The sequence below is a fragment of the Anguilla anguilla genome, chromosome 9 (genome assembly GCF_013347855.1).
Source record: "Anguilla anguilla isolate fAngAng1 chromosome 9, fAngAng1.pri, whole genome shotgun sequence".
Classification (NCBI taxonomy): Eukaryota; Metazoa; Chordata; class Actinopteri; order Anguilliformes; family Anguillidae; genus Anguilla; species Anguilla anguilla.
In genome coordinates, this window is record NC_049209.1 from 3,520,385 (window position 1) to 3,531,868 (window position 11,484).

The 11,484-nt window shown below is 47.2% G+C and overlaps 1 protein-coding gene across 1 annotated transcript in view; it reads left to right on the forward strand.

The window, feature by feature from the left end:
• stk10 (serine/threonine kinase 10) overlaps positions 1–11,484 on the forward strand; it is a 44,316-nt gene that overhangs the window by 10,841 nt on the left and 21,991 nt on the right. The window contains exons 2-4 of the mRNA XM_035431830.1: positions 1,689–1,853; positions 10,251–10,299; positions 11,246–11,395. Of these exons, the coding sequence (XP_035287721.1) occupies positions 1,689–1,853; positions 10,251–10,299; positions 11,246–11,395 (364 nt within the window). The remainder of the gene's footprint in view (positions 1–1,688; positions 1,854–10,250; positions 10,300–11,245; positions 11,396–11,484) is intronic.

Consider the following 11,484-nt stretch of genomic DNA (forward strand, 5'->3'; position numbering starts at 1 on the left):
CATCAACACGTCCACCGCGATACTGAACACGATGAACTGCCTCATGCTGTCCCACCCGCAGACTTACTGATTTTCCTGTTTTGATAAGCATTCAAGTACGAGGGAACATAAACAACAGGCCGTCTGTAATTTTGTTTTTATTTTTATTGTTTTTTTTTTAAGCGCTGAATTCTTCTCTCTCTATAAATGTGTTTTGCTGTTGTGTTTGTTGAGGTTCCTGTGCTCCCGGGGTGTGGAGTTTCCTTCCCTTTTGTGCTCTTAAAATGCGGTCCGGCAAGATGTTAATTAGATAATTAGATGCTTGGGAGGTCTTTCGGTTCAGTTTTGGTTTTGGTTTGGGTCTCCTGAGTGGGGTACAACTGTGACACAGAAGAGAGAGATTTTCGCGGTTGGGTGGCCAAAAATGTTTTCATCGCAAGAAGCTGCTTGCTCACAATTTAACTTTTTTTTTTCTTTTTTTTCAAAACCAGGGGACATTTTGTTTTTAGACGTGTCTCATTCCATTAATGCCGGTATGCAAATGCTGGTATGTTATGGCCTTGCCCAGTGACTGCAGGCTTTCTCACAGAGCTGTTTTTAAAAAACCACCCGCATCTCTCTCTCTCTGGTTTATTGTAAGCTGAGAAAACAGAACTGATCTTTGAAACAGGGTGGTTGTCACAACTGTAATTTCCTCTTGAACACCCCCAGCTAACCACAAACAGGGCCCCACCTTCAGAGCTTGACTATGGTTGCGCAATGGCCTGAGAATGACTCCCTGTACCAGGGGTGCAGGTCTCCCACCCTGGAGGGGGTGGTCTGCGCGCGGGTTTTTGTTCCAACCAGTTACCTTAGTTTTAGTTTTCTGTACTTACTTGAGCACACAGTAAAATCTTGAGGATACACTTGTAGTCTGTGGCTGTAGCTGGTGCTTATTGCAAGTGTCAGATCAAGATGTGATTGAGCTAATTAAATCATTAAGAGTGGAAGCTGGCCCTAAATCTTGAATCGGATTGGCCCTTGTGCACCCCTGGCCTGGCCGTAGCACCCTAAACAGCTCCTCACAGACTGAACTATGGCAAACCTGGCATAAGCAAGCTTCCTGTCAGAAAAGAAAAATAAACGCAGACTCTGATTTTACACACGGCGCTGGTGATTGTAGTGATTATGCTAACTTTTAGTGATGAACAAGCTTCCCGCCAACAGGCCCAAACGCCAGAGCTTTGGCCCGATGGCGCCTTGGCGCTCGCGGTGCGAACCGTGCGGGTTCTGTCTGTCAGCGACGAGCAAACCGCACACGCGCGGAAACAAAGCTCACTTTCTGGAGGCACCTTGCGTGCGATCGCTGGAGCAGGCATCTCATTAACCGGCCCGATGACAGGAACACAATGGCGACCGTTTCGCCCGACGCGGGGCCTTTTCCGCGGGCGTGCGAGTTCGGCGCCGGATCCCGTCTGAGGCAGACGCCGCGCGCCGCTGCCCGTTTGTGTGTTCGGAAAAACGTTCGCCACTACGACGCACGCGGGTTGTCATGGAAACGGCTGTGACGTGAACAGGTGAACGGGCAAATGGCGGCAACACGCTTAGTTACCAGCTTTCACACGGTTTCACAATCAAGCCCCAGCGCACTGAACTTTGACCTCTGCAGGGGGAAAAGTGCAAAGCTTCGTTTATTTATTAAAAATTTTTTAACGCTTCTTGTCTTGCAGGCGAAAAACAAAGAGACGGGTGTCCTGGCTGCCGCCAAGGTGATCGAGACGAAGAGCGAGGAAGAGCTGGAGGACTACATGGTGGAGATCGACATCCTGGCGTCCTGCGACCACCGTTACATCGTCAAGCTGCTGGACGCCTTCTACTACGACAACAAGCTTTGGGTAAGCCCTGACCGACCACAGCGAGACCATCCCCATCCCCCAGTCTCTGTAATGACCTCATTGGCTCTTCTGGAACAGTTTAAGCCCTCGGAACCTCATTTTGGACTGTAATTGGCTGTCGCGCATGTCACTCAAGGTTCACGGCAATGACCGACGCCGGTTTCCATGGCGTTTCGTTGCAGAAGGACGGCGTTTAGGCCGAGGTCCTGACTGAGTGAAGTTCTGAGAAATGTTCGTAAACAGGCCTGCCTGGCATTTTTGTGTTGTGGTCTGTGGATCCTCAGCCAGGGCTATGTAACCAGGCTATGTAACCCCCTCGCTCCCTTTCCTCTTCGCCAAAGAGCCCAGACTCCATCGCTCCACTGGGCTGTGCCTGTTCTAATTCTGAAGGGTCTGTGCTTTAAATGAGGAATTTAAAAGCACTGCTGGTTTAATACTGAATTAAATGCAGAGTTAATTTAACACACTGACTAAAAACCCTCTCGTGCTGAACAGGCAGATAACACGTCTGGCGTGTTCATGATGACTTGATGTGGTTGTGATACGCCCTTGTTGTTGTGATACGCCCTTGTTAAAGTGGCATTTAAGTGTGTATGGTTGAAATTTGAGCTGATCCAGAGCACTTGATAGCTTAATAAAACCGCAGTGTGTGTGATTACAAGAGACCACCGGTGTGAGAGAAAACATGCTAACTGATCCTTAAAACTTAGCGTCCAGTTTTAGTTTAGATTTTGACTTTGACTGAGGCAGTGATTGAGACTGTGAATGTGGACCGGAGTGACTTCGGACCGGTAATCTGTCATTTATCTGTCATTTCACTCATCTTCCCTTCTCGACCGATCGGCTGGATTCCTCAGAATCTCGTCCGGTTTCCGGAAGAAACGGACCGGCCCGTTTTTGAGAGCCTCGAACGTCAACTTCGTGTTATTACTCCTCTACGTTTCCCACCGTGACTCATGGCCAAAGCAAGCACAGGCGTCCTTACTCGTTATGCTGATATTTCATGCTAAATTATTTGGAATAACAGAGTGTAATCTAAACTGCCTTTCACCCCAAAAACTTCCCTGCACTGTGGGGTGGGTGCGACCCCCCCCCCCCCCCCCCCATTCTGCCCCCCCTTCAGAATAATACCCCCCTTCTGCATCGCTGTCATCTCTAATTCATCACAACCGCTTTTCTCTTCCCGTTATGTTATGTAACGTTTTTAAGGTGATGGAAACAGACGTGACAGACGTTTCGCTCTTGTGACGCGAGAGGTGAATAATGTATGAGCGCAGCTGGCTGATCCGTGTTCGCGTATTGTCTTCAGTTTTGTACACGCGACCGTCCTTATTTAACCTCATTGCATTATCCCCGACAGATTAAGAAAAAAAAGAACAGAAGGGTTTATAACCGTCCCTGCCTGTCAAAGCTGTGTACCTGCTAACGATTTAATGGGTAAATTCAATGGCGTTAATCTCTGGTGAATTCAAACTGGAAATATTCTATTACGCATCAAGCAGAGTCTTACTGAAAATAAAGAAGTGCTATTTTTGATGGAATCTGGAATGCAGGTCCTTGGCCAAGAAAGATTTTTTTCTCAGTGACTACTTTATGTTAAAGTATGCAGTTGTGGTTACTCCATTTCAGTAATATTGTATCTTTCCGCCTGGCCCTGTTGTACTTACTTTTGAGGTTTTGTTAAAAAAATAAAAAAATTAAAAAAATTCTGCTGTCTAGGAAGATAATAGTGCTCTAGCAAAGCTCAAAAACATCTTTCAAAATTTCAATATGATGGCTTTAGTCTTATGTTTTATTGAACATAGTAATCCTTAATGGATGTGGGTAATGCACATCCATAGCTTGTGCTGCTGGCTGTTTGACTTTAGCTGCCTGGCAATGGAAAGTTTTAACCTCAGAAAAAAGCTAAACTGAGCATCCATTTCATTCAGAACTGCATTAAATGACCTGTATAATAAGAGATCCAAATGGTCTTTATACCTCAATGTACCATATTGAAGCGCATATACATGTCTTTGTTTTAAAATATGAATATATTTAAACTTTTTAAGGGTGAAAAATATGAAAATGTGCGTTAGTGATGATGCACAAGCTCGCACTCGTCTGGACGTTGTATTCGTCCGTTTGCTGGGACGCAGGGTCCCGTGTTTTATTTCGCCAATTTCAGTGGCAGTAATCTCGACACGTGCCACATTCTTCACCGTGACCATTTGAAATGACGTGTCCTGGAATGACAGTCTTCGTGTGAATCAGCTTGTCGGGCCAAAGCCTGATGCCATCGTAGCTGCATCATCCTTGAAGGTGTCACTGGAAGCCAGGGAATGTGTTTGCTAAAGGGCGTGTTGAGTGACTTTCAAACAATAGGCCTATTCTAGCATGTACTGCGTGTTTGTCTTACCTGTAGCCTCTGGATTGCATGCATTGATCTGTATCATGGATCACATGCATCGGAACTGAAATCGGAAATTTAGATGCCGATGACTTAACTGAACCTCCAACTACCCAAAATACATGAGAGAGTTTTAGCGGTGAAGTTGTGAATTATGTAATGGATTATGTTCGGACAAAACACTTGCGCACACAAAAGAATGTTGGGTTATACACGGCGAACCAACTTGTACAAGTTAGCGAACAAGCTAGCGAAAACCGCACGTTTCCTGAGTCTGCCGTCCTGAGAGGGTTTGAATTTACTCTTCCCAGCTGACTTCTATTATTTATTTATTTATTTTTATTATTATTATTTTATTTTCAGTACTCAGGAATAGTCCGTCTCTGTTCTGGGATAGTGTCAGTTTTTATTCTCTTTTATTCCCCGTTCGGTGTTCGCCGTTTATAACCCAACATTCTTTTGTGTGTATGAAACAAACAAAAGAAAAAACAAAATGCGATCGAAGGAGGACGAGGACGTTGTCAGGCCTGCTGGCCGAGGTGGCAGACCACAGAGAGGGGAGTGTGTGTGTGTGTGTATGATTGTGTATGATTGTGTGTGTTTGTGTTTGTCTGTTTGTCTGTTTGTGTGTGTGTGTGTGGTAACAGTGTTAGGCTGCACTTTGACAGTGTTCAGGCTGTGCGTGGCGGCCGTGTTAAATAGCCGTCAGACTGCATTGCTCCCACATGACATTACAGGCATTTAGCAGACGCTCTCATCCAGAGCGACTTGCGCAACTTCTCACACAGCGTTTTACACTGCATCCAGCTGAATACATACTGAAGCAATGCGGGTTAAGTAAGCTCGCTCAAGCATATATCCTCCTGGGACATCAAACCTCTGGCCTTTAGGTTACAAGACCAGCTCCTTACCCATTATACTACACTGCTGCCCGTACGCTTCCCTCCCTGACGGCCGCTGGGTGCTGGGTGAGGCATTCCACTCGGGCTGCAGAGAGAGGGGCGTTTGTTCCCGGAGAGGCGAGGTTGAGAAGCACAGGGGCCTTTTTTTTTTGCTGTGTACTTACGCTTTTCTGTCACTGTCCTGGTCAATATTTACAGGAATTTACGGTTTTTAAAAAAAGAAAATAGGCCCTTTGAGTTTGTCAGCACATCAAAGTTTTAGGACTGAATGGCGTTGTGGTTAGAATTCGTGCCAGACCCTGGTTTTTGTTTTCCCCCTAATCTCACGGAACTGCAGTCCATGAAGGCGATTGTTTGCCAGAACAATCGAGCGCAATTAAAGCATTGTGTTAAACATCGAGGCGTGGATCTGGAAACATCCCAGCACTCTCATTGTAAAAAAAAAAAAAAGAAAAGAAAAAAAAACAAGGTAAATAAAGAAATCGATGAAATCAACAGTATCAACACGCACGCAGAGATCAGGTGGCATTTTTCATTATCATGTCCCACCTCCGGCCCTGTGGACATACTGCCCTGTTCCTTCGGGTGCTCTGAAGGCTTGTTTTTCAACAGGGGGATGCCTGTGGCCCCTGAGTACTCTTCAGGGTAATGTGGGGGACACCTGGCCATTCCGCATGTGCACAGATAGAAACCCCCACCCCCCCCACTCCCACCCCTTCAGTCCAAGATCGCAATCACAAACGAAACTCTCCCGCCCTTTAAAAAATAAATAAATAAATAAATAAAATTCAAACCCTTCTTCATTTATGATGGAGGTCCCCTGGCTTGATCCCTGGATCAGAACCCCCCCCCCCCCCCCCCGGCTGTAACACACACATTCTCTTATTAATAACTCTTATTTCGCGGCCCGGGTTACCCTGCTGTCTCTCTCTCTCTCTCCGCTGAGCGGCTGGGAGATGGGACCAGCGCGTGAGGAATGTAACGCGCTATTTCCAGGCAATATGAGTCGATTAAGCCGGAGGGATAAATGTCAGCCAGAGCGCTGGCCTCTCTCCGCCAGACCCTCGCTCTGCCCGCCCTCTCCGCGCTCGTCCGCTCCGGTCTCCGTTCGACGCGCCAGAACGCTCGCCGTATGCGAACGCGCCGCGTACGCGCCCTGCCCGTCGCCGCGGGCTACGAGCTTTGTTTGCTCTTGTTGAGCACACTTTACATCGCGTGGGATTTATTTACCATCAGACACACGGCCAACTCCCATGACTCATCTTTCTTAGATAGCTATATGTACTTACCTCTACGTCTCTGTATGCGTCGGGTATTTATGTAAATAATTTGAGTGATTGTACCGTAGCACCTTGGTCAAAAGCGCCCCCTGATTTTGGGGATCAAATTTTTGGGTGGTTCTGGTCAGGTTCTTGGGCCTGCTTGTTGGTGGCAGAGACTAAACGCAAGCAGCATGGAAGCACATGACCCTCACTACGGAAAAGGTAGTGAGTAAGATGACAAATATGAGTAAGATGTGGTGACAAAAAGAAAAATATGATCAGAATGTCAGCTGAATTTAAAATAACCTGCTTCCTTATAAGCACAGTCATTCTGCAAAATTCAGTGTGTCCTCTGACAAGTTAGCTGTCATTTTATCATATACGGTACTACTAGAAATACAGGTTTTTGATTGGTTCCTGCTAATTTTGTACTTTGATTCAAATGTATCTTTTTATTTACTTAACCTTTATTTAAGCAAGATCGAGCTCATTGAGATTAAAAGTATCTTTTTTTCAAGAGCAACCTGGCCAAGACAGGAAATCTGCTGATTCCACTTCCAATTCTGTTCTTTGCAGATCGTTATTTCTTATGCAGGTCGTGCACCGTAATTTCCTGATGGCTGGTACCCAAGCCATTCTTAAAAACTGTTATTTCAGCAAGTGAACTAAACCTTCGGTATAAGGTAGATATAAAGTAGATTAAAATGAAATTAAAATATGAACTTTCAGCTCCTTTTTATTTAATGACATCGTAATTATTACTACTTTATTACTTCATATGTCTATCCAGCATTAGACAGTACAAGCACGCGATTTCAAACGGAACATTTGCAGCACGGTTGGTTCATTAGATTACAGGTTCATTCCTGTATCGCCGTGGCGACGTTTGGCCGGGTTTCCATGGCAGCGGGCGATTTAACCGTGCGGCATCCAGCCCAATGCATTAGCGGCCCCCGCGTGTCGGTTGGCAGAATCGTTAAACGCCACTTACTGCGTTCGTTGGGTGGGTGTGCGGGATTACATTAGTCTTGAATGTCACGGTGAAATGGTATCGATCCAGGAAAAATGCACTTTCCTACCGCAGTCTCGCTAAAGTGCTAATGTGGAAAAACCCGGAACTTAAAGGTGCTTACTGGAAACGCGAGAAGCTCGTGTGCCTCTAGAGAATGTCTGACCTCTGACATCATCGGGGGGCGGGGCCTGCCGAGCACCATGGTGTTCCATGATGAATGGGTACACCAATCCCGTGCCTTCAGGAATGTTTTGAAATATGGAAAAAATGTGAAGTAACCAAAAGCGGTTTTGTGGAGGCTTTATTTATTTATTTATTTATTTATTTATTATTATTATTATTATTATTATTATTTTAAATTCTGTAGAGCCATCTCTTATCAGCAAGTTGTCAAGTTGTCAGTCAGTAGGTAGAAGAATTTGAAGAAGAGTTCTATGGAAGATGTAGAATATTGCTTCCTGTTCTTTAAGTTTCACAGACTCATACTGTGCATTGCAGTAATATTGAAAACAAAGGTGTTCTGTGCTTGGATTAACCCCACATTGATTATATTTTTAAACCAGCTCTGGACAGATACAGTTAAGCTCAACTACAGCCGGAAACTGTAAAGCAGACGCAGGTGGTCTTTTAAAACATTACGACGTTTTCGCCCGATGTCAAAACGTTCAGACGCAGACTTAGGAAATGAGATCAACCTCAGGGGGAGCTAATTCTGATTTTGTGAGTGTATATGAGGGGCTATTTTCGGTAGAGAAGTATTAACCTCCTGAGCCCCCCCCCCCCCCCCCCCCCCCCCAATCTGAGCCTTCCTGTGGTTGTTGACGAAGCGCTCGTGAGCCGTCAGAAACGTCACGCCGGCGTGCGTGTGGCGTACGGGTCGCCCCACACGCTTGCCGTGGCCCGCGAATGCAGTCAGACCTGCCCGGCTGCGTTCCTGGCAGACCGCGGTGGCTTCTGAGACATCTAGAATATTCCAAGAATTTACTGACGGGGGGGGGGGGGGGGGGGGGGGGGTGATATGTAGGAGTGACTTCATTGGAATTCCTCTCCACCTGCAGTAGTGACTTCCTGAATCGCCTTCGCTTGACATGGGTTGTCAGGGGTTTTGTTTTTGTCCATTTTTGAGCCCCGTTGCCGTGTTACGAGGAGCTTACAGGAAGTGAGGTCGCTGCGCACGTGCTGCATGCGCTGCGGCCCTCGTGGTGTGCGTGCAGGGCGGCGACGCCCGTTCGTTCTCGCTCGCGAGTTTCAGTTAGCTCCTTGATCGTGAGCCGTCTCAGCGACGTGCGCGAAGCTGCTCGCCCTTCCTCCTGACGATGAGGATAATAGCGACGCATCGCGCATCGGTGCGTCGAGTGCATTCTAGAATGCGTCCCTGCGTCATGGCAACACGCGTCTCGGCAACGCAGTTGTCAGGGGAACGCGTTTTCAGGAGGCAGACGCGCCGGGGGCCTGGCGGTTCAGTGACGAGCGGTAGAGGTGGCGCGGCGAACTTGGCGTCTGTTCCATAAACGCCGAAACAGTATCGCGGCTCCTGTTACCGCCCCCGACAATGTGCGTCGTCTAATATTTCAAGGTCGCCCCCGCGAGGGTCGCGTCGAATTTTCTCTCCGGGCACGAATCGCCCCCTTTCACCGTCCCATCTTGACCTCGTGCTCGCCATGCGCTTTTAAATTTGCTGCTTGGCTTCGACCGCGCGGCCGAAGACAGACAGGTGGTGCTTTTTTTGAACGTGCGAGGAGCTCGGGGGGGAGATTAAGGAGGATGTGTTTGGCAGGAAGGCGAAGCCCCCGGGGGCAGGGGAAGTTTCGCCGGCGGCTCTGCGGAGACGTTCTCTCTCTCCTTGCGCCGTTTCGCGTTACGTTCTCGCGCTGGAATTTCGTTTATACGCGTTTTCAAAACAAAGTCGCCGTGGCGAACTCCGGTACGCTGTCAACAAACACGCGGATCGAGAGTACGCGCATACCGCCAGCCTATCGCGCGGTCGCGCGTGAAATTTCCATAAGCACAGGTGTGACACAACTAAAATTTATTTATTTTTCTGGAACCACATTTTCACTGGGAGGTAGTGTGTGGTAACTGAACTCTGTAGCTGACATTTTAAATGGCCCGTTTAAAGAGGTGGCTGGTCTGGTCTGCAGTGCAGGCCGCTCGCATTCCCACAGCTCTTATGCTCCTTCCAGAGTTTCCGAGCTCAAAACACAGCTGGCCTGAGGTTCCCCTCTGAATAAAGAGAGTTCCAGAGAGCCGGGGGGTTCTGGTGGGGGGCGTTCTGGTTGGGGGGGGGGGGGGGTACCTGGCCTCTACTAGGTATCTGTGAGAGGCCGAATCAAGTGCCGGAAAACCATTCAAACGAAGGGTTTTTAAATTTTTTATTTAAAAGAATCGTCTGCTGCCTTTTGATCACGTTCCCTGTGGATTTATATTTTTAAAAAAAATTTTGTTGCGAGGTTTTTAGGCCGCAGTCACTCGCGTGCGGCGGTTTGCCCGAGCGTGTCCTCTCCGCGCTGCGAGGGCCCGTTAGACCAGGCCTGCAGGACGCACGCGCACGCATTTACACCGCTGAACGCGGTCCGACTTTAACAGGCCTCATTAGGAGTTTTACAGTCCTCATCTGTCCTCATGACCTCGAGCAGCACATTCATTGGGGGAAATAAAGCATTGTGAGGATCTCTTCAGCATTTTTTGTGGATGCGCTTGATTTTTCCTTCTGTTCTTTGTCTTCCTTCAGTTAGTTCCTGGATGTCTTACTCTGTTTCGTGAGCACTGGCAGCGAGCACGGCCTTCCCCAGATGGGATGATTAATTCTGAACTTTGTTCTGTTCCTCACAGATCATGATTGAATTCTGTCCAGGGGGAGCTGTTGATGCAGTGATGTTGGGTAAGAAGAATACTTCATTATGTATTGCAGTGTTCCAGCTTTTATTAACATTGGATTTGGATCTTAAGGGATTTTTCTTCTGATAGCCGCCCTGTTTTCTTTACCTCTGGATTGTTTCTCTCCTCGTTATGTACCTGTAGGCACAGTAGATAATCCCACAGCAGTGTTGTTTTTGTCTTCTTCTAAGGACTTCACTTTTGAAGAGAACAGGAAGTGATGTCATGTCAAATCTATGCTATTGTTGCTCTGGGTTTCGCCCAAAGGAGGAACCAACTCTGCGGGGGCGTTTTTTTCTCTTTTCTTTTCTTTTTTTCCAGTCTTCTTTGCTTGTACAGTAGATATTGTCCTGATTTTGTGGGTACATTTCCTTCAGTATTAAGTAAGCCTATGTTGAAATAAAAGAAGACATCCCCTTTCTTTCACAATTCATTTTGGTGGTTGTTGAAGTAACCAAACTGTCTGATGTTTAACTTTTTTTTGGTGAACAAGTATTTATTGATTTTTTAGAGAATAGCGGGTGAATAGTGTGTCAATAGTCAGTGAATGGTCAGTAAATAGCAGGTGAATCGTGTGTGAATATCAGGTGAATAGTGTGTGAATAGCAGGTGAATAGTGGGTGAATAGCAGATGAATAGCAGGTGAATAGCGGGTGAATAGTGTGTGAATAGCAGATGAATAGCGGGTGAATAGCAGGTGAGTAGCAGGTGAATAGTGTGTAAATAGCAGGTGAATAGCAGATGAATAGCGTGTGAATAGCAGGTGAATAGCAGGTGAATAGTGTGTAAATAGCAGACGAATAGTGTATAAATAGCAGGTGAATAGTGTGTGAATATCAGGCAAATAGCGTGTGAATGCTCAGTGGATAGCAGGTGAATAGCGTGTGAATAGCATATGAATATCAGCTGAATAGCGTGTGAATAGTGAGTAAGGTCCACTCCACCTGCAGAGCTGGACCGGGGGCTGTTGGAGCCGCAGATCCGGGTGATCTGCTGGCAGATGCTGGAGGCCCTGGTCTACCTGCACGGCATGAAGATCATCCACCGCGACCTGAAGGCCGGGAATGTCCTCCTCACTCTGGAGGGGGACATCAAACTGGGTGAGTGTCCCTCCGCGGTGTCCCTGCGCCCCTCCGCGGTGTCCCTGTGTCCCTTGAGTCGTCCTTAGCGTGTCTTGCACAGGCATACC